The following is a 21,800-nucleotide window of genomic DNA, read 5'->3' on the forward strand; positions in this document are numbered from 1 at the left end:
TTGTAAAAGGGTACTTCAAAAAGTTCATCTAAATTAGAATTAAAACATAAATTTATTTTGATGCAAGGTTTTTGAAATCCGGGGCTGGCATTGTGTCTTAGTGAACTTGTATAGGTTAACCCTCTGCCTGTGGTGCCAGCATGTCCCGGCTGCTCTTATTCCGATCCAGCTCTCTGCTAATGGCCTGGGAAAGCAGTGGAAGTTGGCCCAAGTGCTTGGGCCCCTGCACCTGGATGAGGGACCTGGGAGAAGCTCCTTGCTCCTGGCTTTGGTTCGGCCCAGCTCTGGCCATTGTGGCCATCTGGGGCGTGAACCAGCGGGTGGGAGACCTCTTTCTTTCTGTCTCTCTCTTTCTCTCTCTCTCTCTCTAACTCTGTCCCAATAAATAAACTTTAAAAATGTTTTTTTGAAATCCATACATTTGAGGGGTCTTCAAAGAGTTCATAGAAATGTATATTATAAAAACTACATGGATTTTAAAATATTTTGCAGTAAAAGAAACTGATTTTTAATTCTGTTTTCTCATAAACTATCTGAAGTAGTCTTGAATTGGTAGGAGCCTCACATACATATAAATCAGGAAAGTAAAGCAATGAAAAAGACTCGGCAAAATAGATTGCCTGCCACATGTTATCAAAGTTAGTGCCTGAGTTGTTTTCCTTCTTACTCCAAACCCTCTTTCTGAGTAGATTAATACAGTGTTGGCTTCTGGTGGAAGGATGAGAGTGAGAAGGGAATTGGTACTTTGTGACATGAGTAAGTCACCAGCTGACTTGTTCTCAGAGGCAACTGGTAAAAAGGTTAAGTGTCAGAAACTTCCACCTTCATGAAACCTCTGACTTAGGAGTTGTAGCCTTGATGCTTAGGTCCAGAAGAATCTGGCATAGGGGACTGAGTCTTTGAGATGCTTTGGTTTTCAATAGGGTGCTAAAAGGCAGCCACGATCTAAGAGGACAGTCTCTTTACTTCCCAGAGGATATGTTCTTTCTGTCTTCAGAGTTTTCCACTATTAAGCAGAAGTTTGCAGAGAAAAAAAAAAAACTCAAAAAACAAAAAAACAACCAAAAACAACAATAAAAGCCAAGCCAAACCATCCACGACTTAAATAGGCACCAATATAAAGTGGAAACAACTTTTAGATTTAGGTCATGAGCTGGGTCCCACTCTCAGTAGTAGCTTTATTTATCAAGATTGAGGTACTCAAGAAGGACCTTAATTTAATATAATCAAACAGGGAGGAAGTACTTTTGTTTGTTTCCACAGAGTCTACAAGGCACAGCATGAAACAAGTACCTCTAGGCAAGTCACGCTGGCTATGTACTTTATCCTCATTAGTCTGCCAAGGAAGTTACATTGGGTAATAGGTGCACAACTCTCAGTTCTCTACAGGCCCAGATAAATGTCCAGCTCTCTGGAAAATTTCTCTCTACTGTGAATCTACTTAAACTCAGGCATATATCCAGCATATAGGTAGGCTTGATGTAACTACACAGACCCTTGATGAACAATGTTGATAGGGAATATTTTATGGCAACATAGTTCACAAAAGAGTGGTGGCCTGGTCGGATCAGTGCTCCAACTAGTGGGTTCCTTCCTCTTGGGAAAAGGTAACTGTACTGACTGAGCTGCCCTTAGATGGTGAGACAGTTCAGACAGCCTCTTCAAACCCCAAGTGGGATACAGGTATATGTATATTAGAGGGAAGTAGAGACTTAAAAAACTGCTTTTCTACAATTATAAGATATAGTGCTCATTTTCCTCCCAACCTTTATTCTCAAGAGTTTTGATATTGTAAATTTGGTGTACAAAACTCCATTCCTCCTCTTGATCATTTTCATTATCCTTCCAGTTCCCTGAGGGCAAAGACCATTTCACTCTTGTGTTGCTTGTCATGATGCCTAAGACAGAGAATGTGCTCAGTAAACACCTGAACCACAACATGGAATTGAGCTTGTTGAAGGCCAACACGAGGTAGCCCTAGGATTATAAACTCATTTTGTGCTACAATAAGTCATTAGCTTCATTTTTTTTGTTCCTATTACTTAAAAAAATCAAGATGCTATTGGATTCTTAGCACTCTACCCATCTATTGTATTGATGTTTTCAGGGACTTCTCTTCAGTGACTCCCAGATCCCTTTGCTGTACCAGAACCAATGGCCCAAAGACTGATTTTATGGACAGATTTTGACAACTTTTTCCCTGAAATTATCTTTATGGTGTTTGAATTACTCCTAAACAAACTCTCTCATATATTCCCATGAAAGCAGGAGGGATTGATTATTTTCATTTTATAGGTTAGGAAACAAAGGTGCACAAAGGTTAAGTGACTTACTCAAGACCACAAGACAGCTTGTATTAGAGCTAAGAATGAGAAGAATAATTTCCAGTCCACTTGCCAGTTGTATAATTTTGCATAAATCATTTAACATTTCTTCATTTCATGTTTGCTTACATGTAAAACATGGGATCCTATACCTACTCATTATTCCCCTGGAGAGCTGTTAATAATACAATGAAATATAATTTACATTTTTAAAAAATTGTTTTCAGATTTTAATTCTTTTAATTTTCTTTTAACCATTTAAATTGATTTCATTATCTCCCATTCATAGGTGAAGAAAGAGACTGAGAAAGGCTGGATAACTTGCACAAAGTCACACAATGAGTCAGGGCTGAGGGGTCAATTCATGTCTGACTTCAAGTCCAGTACCCTTCCCATTGCATCATGACTGCTGTGAGTCTCAGACAGGTGAGATAACCAGTGTAAAAGCGCTTAGTAAGTGAAAATGTAAATGTGAATAGTATAAATGTTATTTAAATGCTAAGGGATATGACAACTTACTACACCGGGAAAGAGGACTCAAAAATGAAACTGAAAACAGTCCTGCATATACAGATTGAAAGTATCAAGGCTGGGCAGAGAAGCTGCCACAGGAGCTGGGAAACTTGAGGTATACATGGCACCAATTCCAAAGGCAGATCAGTGAAAATTTACCTCCTATCTTGGTTTTTAATCTCGGATTTGTAATCGCATCACAGACATCCTAGTGTTACACTGAAAGTGTCACTTAAGCACAAGCGTAGAAGCGTGTGTCAACCTTAACCTGAAATCAGAGTCTTCTGTTCCCTTTAAAGATGCTCTCTTATAAGGATTGCTGAATGACTTTGATAAAGGAAGCTCGGAAATTTAAATGCTCTAATAGCAGGCAGCTTCCACCTTCAACTGTCAAGACACCCTAACAAATGTAAGACAACCCTAATATTACTAATACTAGATGCAGAGGTCAGTAATTACTGTTGTACCCAAGAGTAGCGAGCTTAGAGAAGCAAACTTATAATTATCCCAGCTACATTTTCACTCCTAAGGTTTCTACCCCGCAGACTGCATTCAAGACAGCACGTGTACATTTATTATCCTTTTGACAGCAGGTGGTCTGGACACAGTGACAGGCTATAGAACATGTCTTGGTGTTTCATTAGGGCCTTGTTCTGACCATGGGAGCTTGGCACCATTTAATTCTGGCTAAATTCCAAATCAATAACTTGTTAAAGAAAGGAACTGTCCCCCTGAGGTGCTACCAGAGTAAAAAGTTACCAACCTCAGCTTGTTTGCACCAAACACTGATGTTTTTACGCTGGGCTTTTGTGAAGTGGTCCCATGCCTTCTGTTTGGAGGCGGAATGGTACACAGCCACTATCTGCTCAACTGTAGCATCAAGTCAACAGTTGGATCCGGCCCCAGCGTCATCCAGGGATGGTAAAAGAGAGGAGAAAAGAAACAAAATAAAAGAGAAGCATTAGGCTTGTTGTATTTTCTTGTCAGAACACTTTGCCAGGCCCTGATTGTGCTTGAAAAAAGTTACATGTGTTAGAGCACCAAGATTCTAAAGGGGACTGAAAGGAAGAGACACAATACAAAGAAAGCAAAAAGGAAACTCCAGAAGGTCTTGGGTTAGATGATGACTAAAAGTTCTAGTATAAGCAGTGTGTATTCATTCAATCAGGAGAGGTGAGAGGGGTAGAAATTGTGTTTTAGTTGAATATTTGTGTTTAGTTTAGTACTATTGACCCCACACAGCACAGACGCAAACAGCCAAGTATCTGCAACTTTCTACCACTGGCTCCTTTCAATAGCTAGCCCTCTGAAAAAAGCTTGAGTGCTTCACTGTGACAGAATTCAGTCTATTTACTATTGTGGTGTATGTTTAACCAGAAGCATCAAATCAAAACCTACATGGATTGAATCTACTTTAATCCTCCACAGATTGGCTTGTTGACTGGAGAAATACAAGTTTTATGGAAGAATACTGTGTTACAGTCCTCGTATTTTCAGGGTCTAAGATGCCAAATGGGAAAATGTACACAAATATTCTGAAGCTTTATCCTAACCAGTTCAAGAGAGTGGAAGCTTAGACACAACTCTTTTGGGAAAAGAGAAGCAGGACAAGAGCCACTGCCTGGGTATTCACAGTAAGAAAATACAGAGCTGTTAGTTTTTTTCTTTACAATTCTGTTTATACCCTTTTAATCATTTAAGGATTTATACCCTCACGATGATCACTGTTCTCTATTTCTACTTATTCTGAAGTCCTGAAGACATACGCTTTCACCTCTTGAATTTTATGTCCACACATACTTTAAATATATAAGTGCAAATGGAAAAACCCCTCCTTAATCCCAATTACATATGAATCAAATATGGGAAGTCAAGTAAGGGAAGAGTGAACCATAACTGTTTAAAAACAAAATCATAAAGCTGCATCCTTATTCTTTTATTTTATTTTATTTTATTTTATTTTATTTTATTTTATTTTATTTTATTGTTTGACAGGCAGAATGGACAGTGAGAGAGAGAGACAGAGAGAAAGGTCTTCCTTTTGCCATTGGTTCACCCTCCAATGGCTGCCACACTGCGGCCAGCGCATCGCACTGATCCGAAGGCAGGAGCCAGGTGCTTCTCCTGGTCTCCCATGCGGGTGCAGGGCCCAAGGACTTGGGCCATCCTCCACTGCCTTCCTGGGCCACAGCAGAGAGCTGGGCTGGAAGAGGAGCAACCAGGACAGAATCCGGCGCCCCGACCGGGACTAGAACCCGGTGTGCCGGTGCCGCAGGCGGAGGATTAGCCTAGTGAGCTGCGGCTCCGGCCAACATCCTTATTCTTAAGGTGAACACAGTTCCATACTGAAAAGATGTGAGTATATAATTTTATAATATAGTGAACCAAAATATTCCTTGAAAATTGGTCTGATTTATTTCAAGAAAGTGACCCTTCATAGCTTTTGAATGGTCATTGCAGTGGCTTCCTACTCCATCCCAGTGTCGACGATTTCCAGAAGAGGTAGTGGTAAAAAACAGAATAGAATACAAAATGCAGAAATAACACATTTCTTGGCCGGTACCGAGGCTCAATTGGCTAATCCTCCACCTATGGCGCCGGCACCCCAGGTTCTAGTCCTGGTTAGGGCGCCGGGTACTAGTTCCAGTTGCTCCTCTTCCAGTCCAGCTCTCTGCTGTGCCCCGGGAGGGCAGTGGAGGATGGCCCAAGTGCTTGGGCCCTGCACCCACATGGGAGACCGGGAGAAAGCACCCGGCTCCTGGCTTCGGATTGGCATAGCGCTGGCCGTAGCGACCATTAGGGGAGTGAACCAATGGAAGAAAGACCTTTCTCTGTCTCTTTCTCACTGTCTATAACTCTCTCTCTGTCTCTTTCTCTCACTGTCTACCTCTGCCTGTCAAAAAAAGAAATAACACATTTGATTTATATTCAGTAACCTTGGGAAATATATTTATTACTAAAGTAGAGGTCTTAAAAAGTGTACGACATGATTACAACGATGCAAAACTGAAGAAAATGAGCTTTAAAATGCTGATGCCACATCCTAATTTCTGCAATAAAATATTAAAGCTTCCACTGAGGCCCAGGGCTGCAAAATTACAGGATATGACTGAAGTTTCAGTGTTCCTAAGGAGCTGGGGTAGACATACCAGAAAAAAATGAAAAGGTGGAGATGTCTGCATATATCCTGTGAAATTGGAGCTCTAGCATCTGGCAGTATAAGGCTAGTGCAAGGCAATGAAGAAAGAAACCAGGATCCTTGACACAGGATGGCTCAGTCAGCATGCGCTCCTAGGTGGAGCAAATGGTGGCCAAGTCAAGTGCCCTTTCACCTTTCCAGCGGAACTCCAACTTCTACTCACATTGAATGAGAATTCCAGAAAGGGCCTGCTTAAACTTCTCCTTTGCTTCTTCCATATCTTTCTCGTGGGCAGCTTTCTCGTTTACCAGGCGGCGGACATGGCTGTTGGCTGACTGGATCATGGAGTAGAAGTTGTTGGCACTGCGACGGTTCACTTCTCCTCGCTCTATCCAAGTGAGTAAGGTTTGCACGGCTTCTGAGAATTTGGAATCATCTTTAAAAAAAGGAGAATTTATATTTAGAAACTCAAAGGCAACCAAATCGCTATCATTCTCCCAAGCATGTTGGCAAAGAGGCCGGTGGCAGGTAAATGAATTGCTGAGGCCTGGGAGCCATGCATGCACAGGTAGTAGGCAAGTACACAGAATGGAAGGCTCAAAAGGTGGTCTGATTGCTTGTGGTCTATGAAGAACTTCAGAAAGAGAATTCTTTCTTCTTTCCTTCAAAAAAATATCTTCTGTACTGTTTTTACATATTGCAAAAATTTTTAACCTCTGATTGTGTGTGTGTGTGTGTGTGTATGAGTGAGAGGAATTTAGGAGACTGAGAGGAAGTGAGAGAGAGATGGTGATGTAGAGGGAGAAAGAAGGAGGGAGGGTGAGGAAAGGAGGGAGGGAGAGAGGAGAGGAGGGAGGGAGAGAGATGTCAGCAATGAGAGACCTTCAGAATTCTCCAATTTTGTATTTCAATAAGGAAAAGCAAGCTTCAGTCCTGAGTTTAACTTGAATTTCATAGTAACTTTACCATGGATCCATGGACTTACAATATTAGAAGGATTCTTAGGAAAGAGTTAAGTGGGTAGTAATTTAGGTATAAACACTTACATCTTCAATCTTTTATAACATCACTTCTGCATCCAATCCATAGCCAACAGGTTTTTTACTGAGTCCCAGTCACAACCTATTTTGATGCAATTCATTTTACTTTCATATTTTTTACACCATTTTTCTCTTGCCTGAGGAACCCTCCAAGCAGATGTCCGTAGCTACTTAGGAATTATTCTCTGATGTTCAGTTAGCAGCCCAGCTCTCTCAACACTCCTGGTCCAGCTCCCTGAGATGGCCACTCAGACATTCTGCTACTGTGGACTCCTGCTAGGAAGAGGCATTGAGCAGGCCATTGAAGCCCCATTCCAGGATTTTACATCCCTCTCTGGCCAGAAACCCTTGTGTCAAGTGGAAATATCTCTCATCGTAATTTGAGCTTCTAGTCTCTTGTCCTTTTTTTCAGTGCAGATATACAATGAGAGGTCAGCCTCTACTTTATACAGTTTTCCATTTCAGTAAGTGGATACACTATTTATGTGAGGCTCAGTGTTTGCTTCTCTTAAGGGCCAGACAACCATCAGATTCATTTTTTTAATGTAAACTGATTGGTTTGGTGTCATGTGAATAGGCAAGTCTTAGACCTTGCATCTTACCAATGCTTTCAGTTTTCCCAGCTGTTCAAAATGTAGCATTATTTCTGTGTCTCTATTCTGGACTCCATGTTTTCTGCTTTTCCTTCACAGGAAGTCAAAATCAATCAAAAGAGATTTGTTAGGTTTCTTAAATGTGTGAGTCCCTTGGGCTATCTGGTGCAAACAAATCTGTTTAGTGAAACCTGTTTGGAAAATGGAATTAGAAGCATCTTGCTCAGTTGAGAGTACAAGATGCAGGGGAAATTCATACCATTAGAAGTGTCATCAGTAAGATCAATGGGGCACCAGCATTCATTCAATAAAATTAACCACACTCTGAAAATGAGAAAGACTGGGTTTTAGATACTAAGGCAAAAGACTAGGCAGGTTAATTAATGTTAAATTAGCAAAATTGTTCCAAGAGTCAAGCAAGGGGAACAGGAATCCAAAACTAAAGGAGAAGTAGTCTTGATTTAGGAATGTAAGGAAGTCTCCATAGCTGCTGTGTGAAATGAATTGACCCTTTATGATGATTTAAGAGGTCTTATTTCAATTGGTGGTAAGGCTTTGAGTAATTTAAGAAGAATATACACGGTAAGTACTTTTTGGACTTCCACTTTCTCATCCCTAAAAGAGGAATTTTGTTTGAGTTTTTCAGGGTCACAGCCTGGCTTGCACTCCCCATGAAAGGGGACAGTTAAAGACCCAGAGTCATGGATCCCACCTAAAATTCTCTGTTGTGGAAAAGTGGAGAAAACCTGTTTATTTTTAGTCATCTGATGTCTGGAGAGAAAAACGCTATCCTTTGAGCCAATGAAGGAACAGAGTCAAAGGGGGCAAGGACAAAGCTCCTGGCTCTTCTTCACTAGGTACAACTCTCCCTCTGCAATGCTCCAATACAAGAAATGCTTAGAATATGTTAGTGGGAAGTTCAAAGAGTAACTTCCTACAACACAATTATATTTATTAAGTTTCCCTAAAGAAAAGAGGTTTTTGTTTTTTATTGTGAAGCTTGAGCTTCTTCTGTACCTTTTAATTTTTCGGCAACAATACTGCATTCATGATCTGAATAGTGGACCACTGGGGGTGGGGATGGTGGACGCAGTCTTTCTTCTTCCATCCTTCTCCGGTGGCGCTCCTCTCTCGCTAGCATCCGCTGTTTACACTCCCACTCATACAGGTCATCACGAGCCTGTGCAAAATCAACATGGAGCCGGCCTGTGTCTTTCTTGTCTGTACTGGAGCCCAGGCGGATGCGGTAACCTAAATTCGCAAGAGGGAAAGGTGGAAGGAAGGAGGCACAGAGGGAAGAGGGAGGAGGGAGGAGGGGGGAGGGGGAGGGAGGGGGAGGGGGAGGGGGAGGGGGAAGAGAGAAATGTAAGGGAGAACATAGGAGTGAGCAAACGTATCTTTCCAAGTTAAGCACTTCAGATGCGATCGCAGCAGTTCCTAGTGACCACAAAACCCCATATTCTCTCCTCATGCCTAGCAAGGTGAATCATCAAAAGACTTAGACTGCTATTTCATCTCTGATAACACCATATGGGGGGTCTTCAAAACGTTTATGGAAAATGTGTATTATGAAAAAAAAAACCTATGCATGGGTTTCACAAATGTTTTGCACCAAGATAAACTGGTCTTTTAATTCCATTTTCTCACAAGTTTTTTGAAGTATACTTGTATTATTCTGTGGATTGGGTCAGTCTTGTTCTTGGGACTTCCATTCTTTCATCTGCCACCTTTAACTGGTGGCTCTGTGGGTAATGATATCAAGAATGAGTCTTACATGTGCTGGGAAGAATAGAAATGGTAACCTCAAACTATGGTCTTTTCAGATAACTTTAAGAATGTAGTAGTCATATCATCACACAGAATCCTGGTAAAACTTAAATGTAGTCTTAGATGCATCTGGCATCTTTGAATCATTTTTTTCTGGAAAAAAACAGATATGATGAGAAGTGATATATAACCAAGTGACATATAATTTGGGATCCTTAAGGAAACGTTAGAATTTAATGTAGTGCTACAGAGTTAGAATTCAGAAATTGAGGATTCAACCCCCTGCCTCCACTTCTTGTGCCAGCTATACTACCCAAGACAGGTCTCTTAACAAAATTGAAAAACTGTTAAGTACCTTTTAGATTCCATGAGTTGAGCTTGATACTTCCACATACATTTATTTCATTTCATTTTCAGCACAAGCTTGCAGGGCAAACATTTTACCAAGGAGAAATTGAACATTAGAGAGGTTAGAGAGGTTAAGCAGCTTGTCCTGGGTCAAACAACTAGCAAATAGTAGAACTGGGACTTGAATCCAGGATGTCAGACTCCAAATCCATTGTTCTTTCCTTCTTTCCAACTTGCCTCTCAAGAATAATACCCAGCATAGATTTTTGCTTCTGGCTAAGATAAAGTAACAAGGGTTAGATTTACTCTCCTCCCTTAAACAACTAAAGAGTAAGAAGAAAATATATGAAATAATGGTATGTAAGATACTGGGCATCAGACAACGAAGACAGTGATCATTATAAGACAAGAACTAAACCAAGTGATCACTGTGATTACCCATTTTATTACCTGGAAGGTTTCCAGGCCTTAGTAGAGAGAAGGGAAGTCAGACAAAACATTGTGTTCTCCCCAAGTTGAGGAGATTGAACTGGGAGTCCAGAGAGCCTGGCAAACAGAGTTCATACAACAGAGTTTTCGAAGGAAGAAAACTGCACAGAGAAAGCACATCAGAGATGTGTAGAGGGTTCTCCACAACTATGTAGCTGAGTACATCCGAGGAGTGTGGCAACTACTTGAATATTACAGGTAACAATTCCTGCAGGTCACATAGGGTTGCAAATAGTTCCTTTTGCCACCACCAGCCACAGCAGAAAAATTCATACTTCACAGACTCTGCAGGCATGAGAAAGAATTTGCCTCAGTAGTGAAGACAAATTAGCCCTACACTAAACTGCTCTGGTGTCACCAAACAAATCCTCAAAAGTAAGAACTAAAAGAATAAAATTTTCCTAGGTTACTTAACTACATCCCAGATCATATGCTCAAGAATATTTATAGGAATAAAAATATCTCGCCAAATAAGGTAAAGTTCCTAATACCAGGTACCCTTTAAAAAATTACCTGGCATGCAAAGAAGCAGGGAAATATGACTCACAAAAAAGATGTAAAAAAATCACTCAATCAAAACAGACCCAGAGGAGATACAGATAAGACAGTCAATAGATAAGGACAGAAAAGCAACTATTAAAATGTTATTTCACATGCTCAAGAAGCTAGAGAAAAGATTGACCATATTAGGTAGAAATAAGAGATATAAAAATAACCCAAATAAAATCTAGAGGTTTAAACTGAAATGTCTAAGTTGAAAAAACAATGACAGGTAGGATTTATAGCAAATAAGACATTGCAGAAGAAAAAATTAATGAACTTGAAGAGAGGAATAGAAACTATCCAAAATGATATACAGGGAGAAAAAAGACAGGAAAAAACATTGAACAGAATACTGGTAAGCCACAAGAGAACATCAAGAGACCTAATATTTGCCGAATTGAAGCCCTGAAAGGGAGGGGATAAGAGACGGAACAGAAAAAATATTTGCAGAAATAAGGGTAGAAAAAATTCTGAAATTTGATGAAAACTCAGATTCAGAAAGCCCAGTGAATCCTAGGCAGAAGAAACATGAAGGATATTACACCAAGTCACGTCATAATCAAATTGTTCAATAACAGTAATCAAGAGACTATCTTTTTTTTTTTTTTTGACAGGCAGAGTGGATAGTGAGAGAGAGAGACAGAGAGAAAGGTCTTCCTTTGCCGTTGGTTCACCCTCCAATGGCCGCTGCGGCCGGCGTGCTGAGGCCAGCACACCGTGCTGATCTGAAGGCAGGAGCCAGGTGCTTCTCCTGGTCTCCCATGGGGTGCAGGGCCCAAGCACTTGGGCCATCCTCCACTGCACTCTCTGGCCACAGCAGAGAGCTGGCCTGGAAGAGGGGCAACCGGGACAGAATCCGGCGCCCCGACCGGGACTAGAACCTGGTGTGCCGGTGCCGCTAGGTGGAGGATTAGCCTATTGAGCCGCGGCACCGGCCCAAGACAATATCTTAAAAGCAGCCATAGGCCGGCGCCGCGGCTCACTAGGCTAATCCTCCGCCTAGCGGCGCCAGCACACCGGGTTCTAGTCCCGGTTGGGGCGCTGGATTCTGTCCCGGTTGCCCCTCTTCCAGGCCAGCCCTCTGCTGTGGCCAGGGAGTGCAGTGGAGGATGGCCCAGGTGCTTGGGCCCTGCACCCCATGGGAGACCAGGAAAAGCACCTGGCTCCTGGCTCCTGCCATCGGATCAGCGCGGTGCGCCGGCCGCAGCGCGCCGGCCGCGGCGGCCATTGGAGGGTGAACCAACGGCAAAGGAAGACCTTTCTCTCTGTCTCTCTCTCTCTCACTGTCCACTCTGCCTGTCAAAAAAAAAAAAAAAAAAAGCAGCCATAGACAAAAGCCATTATGTATAGAGAAACAAATGTAAGGATAGAATTATATTATCATGGAACCAGTAAAAACAAGAATACAGTAGAACAACATCTGAAAGAGGGGAAAAAAGAAACTGTCAATCTACAATTCTATATCAATAAAAAACTTTCAAAAATAAAGATGAAAACAATTTTTTTCAAACATACAAAATGCTGAAAATTCATCAGAAGCAAATCTGAACTACAAAAACTGTTAAAGGAAATTTAAGCTTAGGAAAATGATACCAAAGGAAATCTAGATCTATACAAAGGAAGGAAAAGCATACATAATATATGATTCCATTTATATGAAGTTCTAGAAAATGTACACTAATCTGATAGAGAACAGATAAGTGTTTGCCTGAGGGGGCAAGGGGAGGGAGAGAAGGAATAGATTACAAAAGAATCCTGAAAGAAGCTTTTGAGGGTGGTGGACATATTCATTATTTGATTTTTGAATGTTGGCGATGGTTTTGCAGCTATAAATGCATACTGAATATTATATAATTGAATTTTCAAAATATGTTAAGGTCACTGTCAATTATTCTGCTTCAATAAAGCTATTATAGTGAAAAAAGGCAAGTAGGGATTTAGCCTAGTCGTTAAAAGACTTGCATTTGCCATCAGAGCACCTGGGTTGGATGCCTGGCTCTGGCTCCTGGCTCCAGCTTCCTACCAATGCAGACCCTGGGAGGTAGTGGGATGCTTCAGATACTTCTTGGGTCCCTGAAACCCACACAGGAGGCCTGAATTGCGTTCTCTGATCCTGGCTTTGCCCCCAGCCTGGCTCTAGCCATTTTGTGGGCATCTGGGGGGTGAACCAGCAGGTGAGGTCTTGAGCACTTGCTTGTGTACTCTCTTGCTGTCTCTTTGCCTTTCAAATAAAAAATACAATTTAAAAATGGGCAGTGCCCTGTAACACTAAAACTGTCACACATTCATTTATAAAGAGGAAGAAAAAATACAATTCATAAGTAAATTTTCTAGGACTCTTTATAGTTCACAACACATTTTCATATCCACTCATCTTAGTTGATCATCTGAACCTTCAGAAAAACAGGGCTACCGATGATTAACTTGCCTATCCTCCTAGGATCGTGGAAAGGATCAAAAGCAAGTATAGTACGAAAGCTCTATGTAAACCACAGAAAGATGCTATAATGCTATGCGATGGGTGCACTGTGCACAATTCCAGCTCCCAGACATGTTCCAACCACAACAGAGAAAATGATTCTTTCTACATTTCCAGACCTTTTTCTAAGGGGTTTTTGTTTGTTTTAACCACTATCTCTTACAATGTGAGCTAACAGGAGGTTTCTAGCACTTGTGAACTTTGGGGTCAGGTTTAAATTTAAAGGGCACAATTTCGTTATTTTCACATCACTGACTGTGATCTCCTTTCCTTTGGCAGCCCTGATAATGTTTCTAGGAGGTGGCTGTTGACAGTGAGCTGATTTCAGTGATGTTTAGATGGATGCCTTCTGAGCAGTATGTGCAACTATTCAGGGCTTTTCGAGACCTTTCCATTCTTATTAAAATAGTCTATTGTGGAATGCTCTGCTATTGTTGCTAAGTGCTGTCAAATCTTCAGTAGCGTCTATGGTACTTAGCAACTGTAATAAGAGTATTCTACATCTGCCTCCTCCTCTCTTTCCCCATGTTGCTAGCTTACTTTTTCAAACCCACTGCCTTTTCCCTGGCCTACTGCCACAGGCTTCTAGCTGACCTCCTTTGCTATTTTCTCTTCTCTAATCCAGTTTTACATGGAACTATAAGATTAATCTTTTCGAAACTATTACCTTCCTTGTTTACAAATGCCTTAAACAATTTCCTATTATCTAAGAAATAAAGATCCAACTGCTAAAGCTTTCAAAGTGTGCTAACAACTGATGGTTTCCCTCCTTCCCTCATGCTTAGTTCAAACACAAACTACTGCTCACTTTCCTGAATGTGTGCCAAAGCTTGCCACTTTTGTATCTTTGTTCATTCTCTTCCTATGCCCCACCACCCATAACTAAATGCTTTCTCTTTGTCAAAGACTTGGTCCAAATGTTACTTTTCTTGATATGCCTAGTTGGGGGTCCCAAATATTCATATTCACCCTCTATTTCCCCTGTCTACATTTCCTCAATGTTTTCAGTCCTTATTATTAGCAATGAGTGGTTCTGATCTATATCTTGAGTGATGCTTGGGCTAAATAAATGGTTCTCTAATAATGAACGTATGACTGCATACTAAGCCTAAGTTCATTAAGAGGAAGAACTAGGTTTTATACATTCTCTACTCTGCACAGAATCTAGCACAACAATTTACTCAGAGATATTCAATAAGCACCTGCTACATAAGTGAAGGCGCTCCTATCATAAAATGTCTAGCACTTGGATCCAATGATTCTGAACCATTATTCTTAGGCAAGGAAGTAGTTAACTGCTCTATGCCCATTCCAATTACCCTGTCTTCTTCCTTCTAGTATATCTGTCCACTGTGCAATAAAGAATATCAATTCAAAGTAAGCAAAACATCAGCCATGAGAATTTATCATGCAATCAACCCACTAGCAAGGGTCTTTGCTTTATGATATTCATCAGAAATCATTCTTTGCCTCAGTCATCCCAAATCTGAACTTTCACTTTGAGCAGGAAATTTTATGCAAAATATCTCCATTCCAACCACTATACTATTCACATAAATCATTATCACTTCTGGATTAGACTAATATTAGTGTTAATTTACTTATCTCCCAATCACCACACTTACCGATACCACTTAGTCTACCTTCTGCCCAGAAGTAATAGTTTTAAAATGTAAATCAGGTTATGGCACGCTAATCTTTAAAATCCTGTAGTGGCTTCCATAATAAGACTCATCACCATAGTTTATAAGGCTCAATACAATTTGGTATTGCCTCCCTCTTATACTTCATTTCCCTTCACCATCCTGTTTTCATTACAATGCTCCCGTCATGCTAATCTTCTATCTTTTGCTTAAACACGCCCAGTCCATTTTTAACTCAGGGTCTCTGGCCTGCTATTCCTTACTTAGGAACACTCTCTCCCAAGATGGCATAGCAATCTCCTTTAATATTGTCCACATCTGAGTTCAAATGCCAAGACTCCATTCCTAACAATTCTAGGTAGATTAGTCTTTTTAATCTTCTTCAGAGCACTTGCCATTACCTGATAGATGATGTTTTGCCACGTCCAGGATGAAAGAGCCTTGATGATAGGAAGTCTAACCATATCCATCTTTGTTGAATGTCCAGCAATCTAGCATTCCAGCATTATGCCCAGCAGTCAATAAAAATTCATACCTGAGTTTCATAACTATTTTTGAGCATTTACTTTTGTGCCAGGTTATGTGCTTGGTGCTGGGGATTCAACATTAAATATGACACAGTCCCTTAAGTCTCTTAAGGAGTTCACACTCTAGTGAGGGGGGTGACAGATGTGGAAAGAGATAGCTCAGTTGGCTCCATGGTTCACTAGGAATCCTCCGCCTGCGGCACCGGCACCCCGGGTTCTAGTCCCAGTCGGGGTGCCGGATTTTGTCCCAGTTGCTCCTCTTCCAGCCCAGCTCTCTGCTGTTGACCGGGAAGGCAGTGGAGGATGGCCCAGGTCCCTGGGCCCTGCACCCACATGGGAGACCAGGAGGAAGCACCTGGCTCCTGGCTTCGGATCGGTGCAGCGTGCTGGCCATAGCAGCCATTTTGGGGGTCAACCAACGGAAAAAGGAAGACCTTTCTCTCTGTCTCTCTCACTAACTCTGCCTGTCCAAAAAAAAAAAAAAAAAAAAAGAGATAGCTCTAGCATAGTGTGATAGGCATCATGTTAGTAGGAAGCCCCAAGCACTGAGGAGGCACTGAAGAAACAGCTGCTTAAATCATCCTGGGGCACACTGTGGAGATAAGTGGGAGAAAATTTTCCAGAGGTCCTGCTGGAGCTGGAGCTGTAGCATATGAAGATGTGTGACTAGTAGATAGGGATGAAAAAGATAATTTTACTGTTTTTTTTTTTTGACAGGCAGAGTGGACAGTGAGAGAGAGAGATAGAGAGAAAGGTCTTCCTTTTGCCGTTGGTTCACCCTCCAATGGCCGCCACAGCCAGCGCGCTGCGCCGATCCGATGGCAGGAGCCAGGTGCTTCTCCTGGTCTCCCATGGGGTGCAGGGCCCAAGCACTTGGGCCATCCTCCACTGCACTCCCTGGCCAGAGCAGAGAGCTGGACTGGAAGAGGGACAACCGGGACAGAATCCAGCGCCCTGACCAGGACTAGAACCTGGTGTGCCGGCGCCACAAGGCGGAGGATTAGCCTAGTGAGCCGCGGCGCCGGCCACTGTTTGTTTTTTTTTTTTAAAAAGTATAAAATGCCTTAGTACATTCTGGGAACTAAATTCTGTTTAGTGTGGTTGGGATATAGTATCAGACGGAAGAACTGGGAGATGATGCTGAAAAGGAGAACAGATAACTGAGGCCAGTAGATACCACATGTAAGGAGTCTGGAGTTATCTCATAGACAACTGGGAGAAACTGAAGATTTTTAAAAGGAAGAAGGTGGGTGTTAACAGGCATTTTCCATCTCTGAAGGCAAGAGGGAGCAATATTAAGTTCAGACTTTAGCTGCTGCAGTTGCAAATACTCTGATCCCCAATTTAAACACCTACCAGACAAATAAAGAGCTTTGTCCACCATGTACTCCTCAGCAAAGCGAATGTGACAGAAGTTCTTTTTGCTTTTCCGAATAGCAATGATCTCTCCACACTGTTCAAACACTTCCACGATGATCTGCTCTGTCCCATTCTCAGGAAGGCCACCCACGAATACTGTTTTGCATCCTGGTGGTCTTTCTCGGGTTGCAGGAGGTGGAAGGTCTATGTGCAAGGACAAAAACATTTGAAATTAAAAGTGTTTGCTTGAGATTGGCCTCTTAGATACCTGACATTTCCTAGTGATAGCTCTATTTTCCCCATCTATATTTCTGTCCAAGAGTGCCAGAAGGATGTGGCCTCCAAGGTGCTCATCTCTGCTCCACAGAAGACTGATAGCATGAACTTAAAAATAATTTTATTTGATAATCTGGTTACCATGATGTCTAGAGGGTAAAGACCCAGGCCCATCCCTTTGTCTCACTCAGAATTCTTTTCTTTTTAATTTTATTTAAGGTTAACAAATTTCATATATTTCATATATACAGATTTAGGAGCATGGTGATACTTCCTAACCTATGCTCTCTCTTGCCCATTCTCCCACCCTTCTTCCTCCTTCCTCTCCTATTCCCTCTGTTAATTTTTGTGATGATCTACTTTCAGTTTACTTCATACTCATAAGATTAACCCATACTAAGGAAAGAGTTCAACAAATAGTAAGAAGAAAAAAACCACTGTTCCTCAACAGTAGAGGCAAGGGCTGTAAACAATCATCAAATCTCAAAATGTCCATTTCACTCTTATACATTACATTTTAGATACTCTATTAGTTACCTTGGATCAGGGAAAACATACAATATCTGTCTTTTTGGGACTGGCTTATTTCACTAAGTATAATGGTTTTTAGTTGCATCTATTCTTTTTTATGGCTGAATAATATTCAACACTATTTTTCTACCATAATTACTTTATCCAGTCATCACTTAATGGACATCTGGGTTGATTCCATATCTTATCTATTGTTAATTGAGCTGCAATAAACATGGGGACACAGATAACTTTCATATGCTGATTTCATTTCCCTTGTCATTCAGAATTCTTTAAGTTTCACTCCTTACTTTTGTTATGACAATTCAGATATGCCAGATTTTGAGTGATTTTTATTGAGAAGACTGTTTGTATGTGGCAGGTAACCTTACTCAGTTTAATTTCTTACTTTTAGGAGTTCTCAGAAACCACGGTTCCTGAGAGAGGGTTTGTTTCATTCCGACTATGTACTATAATCTCTCTCTGCTCGTGCTTACTGAAAGAACTGTTTCAGGATTAACTTGACAATGATGGGATGAATATTTACAAAAATGTTTACAGCTGTCAGAATAATTTGGTATAACAAAGTCAGAGTACAAACCACCCTTTTTATGTCTTATTTTTTAACAAGTGAGTTCTTCCTCTAATTCGTTTCTGGAGAGGTGAGGTCCAGAGCCAATCCTGTAGCATTTAGAGGGAAGTATGAAAGACAGCCCAGAGAGCAAGCTCATCTAGGAAATCATTAACTAAAGTGAGATAAATTTGGCCATAGAGAGTCATTAGAAACCCATTTAATGAGAATTCTCCCTCTGCTTAAAAATATGCTTTTCACTCACTTATCTTATACATAAAGCTCGGTTGTAGCTGTCAGTTCCTTGTTGCTATTTGCATTTAGCAAAGCATTTTCTAAGCAAAATCCTACAGTTCATAGCCCAAGAAAACAAAGCATGATGGTCATGGTTTTCCCAGTGTTGGTTCTGTATCTGCAAGGATTTATTTTGTGTAATCCATTCTCTCTATTCATCTCTTTACAATTCTCTGAGCTCAAGATTTGGAGAGCTCGTGAACCAGCAATACAGCTCACATGCAAAAATAAATGAGTCTTGCTCATCGATTAGGCCGAAGCCCCCACATGACTCTTTTCCAAGTTGGCAAGCACTTGATTTGGGAGCTTCCTTGGCTATCAGCATCTATAGCTCCCTCACTTTGTTACCATTGACTACCTTATTGGTGTGGCTCAGGATATTCAGTTTTTCATGATGCTCTCTTTTCCTCTAGTCAGTTGATAAAACAGGTAGAGGGATTCAAGAAACTTATGGAACTTTCTGTTAATTTTTTTTTACCTTTGCAATTTCAAGAGCTAATTGTATTGTTTTTCCCCTTCCATATGAGAGGGGTAAAGAGAAAAAAAAAATAACCTAGTACGCAAAAATCTGAAATGCCTTAGTCATGGCCCCTGGGAGCAGCTGTAGTTTGAGCCAAAAAGAAAAAAAATGAGGTCCAAAATCCTGTAAGACTCATGTTTTCAGTTTTAAAAGGATTGGATGGAAGTCTAGCCATCATACTTCCAGTGAGTCTGGAAGTATATTAGAATCAATCTGGGAATTAAACAAACAATGCCTGGGCCCCACCCTAAGGAGCCTGATTTAATTAGTCCAGGGTGCAGACTGTGTGTTAGTTGTTGCTGTTTTAAACTCTGTTGGGCAGGTCTAATGCCTATCTAGGGTTGAAAATCACTGAATTAGACAGTCTTTGATATTACAGGAGAAAAGTCAGTGAGGTTAAGTGTCTCATTCAGTGTCATCCCATTAGATTAAAACAGAAGGAACATGAACTTGCAACAGGCAAACCTGGACTTAAATCTTAATCTAATTACTATCCGTATGACTGGGAAAAATACATAACCTCTGAAAACTTGTTTTTCCATTTTTAAAGTAGGGATACTATTCTCTACCTTATGAAGGCTATTGTGGGATAATTGATAATATACTCTCTAACTTGCATATACTATAATGCCTGGCATTTGGTGAATTCTCAATAAAACAGTATTCATTATAATGTTATTATTCATCATTATAGAACCCAGGATTTCTTAATTCTCAATCTGAAGCTTTCTAAATCCCTACCACAAGTAATGGAGTGCTAGCTAAGACCTGGACTTCTAAACTTTAAGCTCCCTTGCTTCTCCCAGATCTTTAGACAAGGCTGTGTTGGAGAAGGAATCACTCCTGCATAGAGGAATCTACAACTGTACAGGCACACACGACTTTGACCATGGAACTCAAAAGCATTCATATAGAACTAGGTTTCAAATCAAAAGCTTTAAGATAAAATCTTGTTTGAGAATACAAAACCTTTTGAGGTTTACGATTTAAAGAAACAGAATGACAAATCTTCCTTTTTGTGAAGCAAATAATCATCTTTTATATTTGACTTCACTTAGGTCTACTTTTAGGTTCTTCAAGAGACTCTAAGGGAGTGTTTGGGTACTGCTGCAGCTACATGTAACAAGCAAAATGCAAAAGCTCCTTTCCCTGACTATATTTGTGGAGTTTAAAAATTCTGATGAAGTCATCACCCTATTTAGATGCTGTGCTTCTTCTGTGGTGACTGTCTGCTAAGTGAAGAGGCATAAAAAGCCACTAGAAGTAATGTCAAGAATGCTGGGTATTTATTTATTTTCTTTGGCTAAACGTAGGAAGTCTCTCTGATAGCATTTGCTGAGATTTAGGTGTATGCCAGCAAACAAGGCAATGGGCTGTACCATCTTCTTTAATGGATACTACCTGTTCCTTAATTAATGGCTCAAAGCACTCAGTTGTCTGGGCCTGATTTTCTAATCTTTCTGAAATACAGTGATCAAGGTACAAAAATGATAACCTCATAAGAGTGCAAATTTCAAGTCCACCTATTTATCAGGTAATGTGCTTAGCTCTGTAGCATCCCAGTCACCACTCAGGATTGAGACAAGGAAAACTTCCACGTAAAAAGAGGCAAGAAACCTGGGAGTATAAAGAACTCTAGTCTCTGGTGATGGAAAAGGAGGAGCTCCTAGGAATCCTAATTATACCCAAGCATCCACTCTGGGGAGCTATGCTAGAGCAATCAGCATTAGGATCAGAATCATTGCTGATTTTTGAAAAGTTACACAGGGAGCAGCGTAGAGGACCTGAAAACCACTTGCATCTTGCTTTTCAGAGGAGCATCACAAATCACTCAGCTGATTTACCAGAATTTATATCATGCAAAGTCTTTGAGTTGATTTTATTTGATAGCTCAAGATTGAAGTCCCCCTGGACAATCAGTAGGGGTCAGGTGTATTTTAATATAATTCAAACTGATTGGAAATAATCTCAAGGTCAGCAAATTTTTATTAATGCTCAATTTTAGCCACTTTCTCTAATTCCCTTTATAGAATCCAGCACCAAGAGTTAAATGACATAAAATTTTAAAGTTGCTTTTTCTGACTTCTGGTTGTTTTCCCATGTGCCTGGACAGATAGAAAATAATATTGCACCATTTATTCCCTGTTCACTATTATTCTATTACACTCAAAATGCAACCTCTCCATACATTAGCACTGTTCACTTAGCAACTGAAGTGAAACATTTTGGCAAAACTGAATTTCCAGGAGATGGGGCTGCCCTTTTCTCTCAGCACTGAGAACTGCTAATGAAGTCTCTGACAGCCACCCTATGAAAAAAAGTATGTTCCAGAGCTTTCTTTTGCCATGCTTCCAAACTCTGGGAACCATACACTGCTACTTTCAGGACAATGAAGTACTTACCACTTATTTTCAAGAGACTGATGCTTAGTCTGCTCCAGTCCAGTTTGATAAATTGAAATTATAGACCAGATATGATTTTGCTTTGTCGAGATAAGAGAGGTTGAGTTACTTAACAAAGATCCCACAGCTATTTAGTGGTGGAGAGCTAGACTATGAAAGCAGAGGTTGGGGCCAGTGCTGTGGCACACTAGGCTAAGCCTCTGTCTGTGGCACAGCATCACATATGGGCGCTGCTCAAATCCTGGCTGTTCCACTTCCAATCCAGCTCTCTGCTGTGGCCTGGGAAAGCAGTGGAAGATGGCCCAAGTCCTTGGGCCCCTGCACCCACATGGGAGACCAGGAAGGAGCTTCTGGCTCCTGGTTCCAGATCCACCCAGCTCTGGCTGTTCAGGCCATTTGGGGAATGAATCAATAGATGAAAGACCTTTCTCTCTGTCTGTAACTCTATCTCTCAAATGAATAA

General features: G+C 40.9%; 1 protein-coding gene across 50 annotated transcripts in view; it reads right to left on the reverse strand.

The window, feature by feature from the left end:
* The window catches only part of ENOX2 (ecto-NOX disulfide-thiol exchanger 2), a 322,971-nt gene that overhangs the window by 36,498 nt on the left and 264,673 nt on the right, over positions 1-21,800 (reverse strand). For all 50 annotated transcript variants that reach the window (XM_070066497.2, XM_089323927.1, XM_070066506.2 and 47 more), the window contains 4 exons: positions 16,762-16,968; positions 8,627-8,860; positions 6,200-6,412; positions 3,601-3,707 (listed from right to left, as the gene is read on the reverse strand). In XM_070066497.2, coding sequence (XP_069922598.2) covers positions 3,601-3,707; positions 6,200-6,412; positions 8,627-8,860; positions 16,762-16,968 — 761 coding nt within the window. The remainder of the gene's footprint in view (positions 1-3,600; positions 3,708-6,199; positions 6,413-8,626; positions 8,861-16,761; positions 16,969-21,800) is intronic.

This window comes from Oryctolagus cuniculus, chromosome X (assembly GCF_051225735.1).
Source record: "Oryctolagus cuniculus isolate XC-2025 breed Fujian yellow rabbit chromosome X, ASM5122573v1, whole genome shotgun sequence".
Lineage (NCBI taxonomy): Eukaryota > Metazoa > Chordata > Mammalia > Lagomorpha > Leporidae > Oryctolagus > Oryctolagus cuniculus.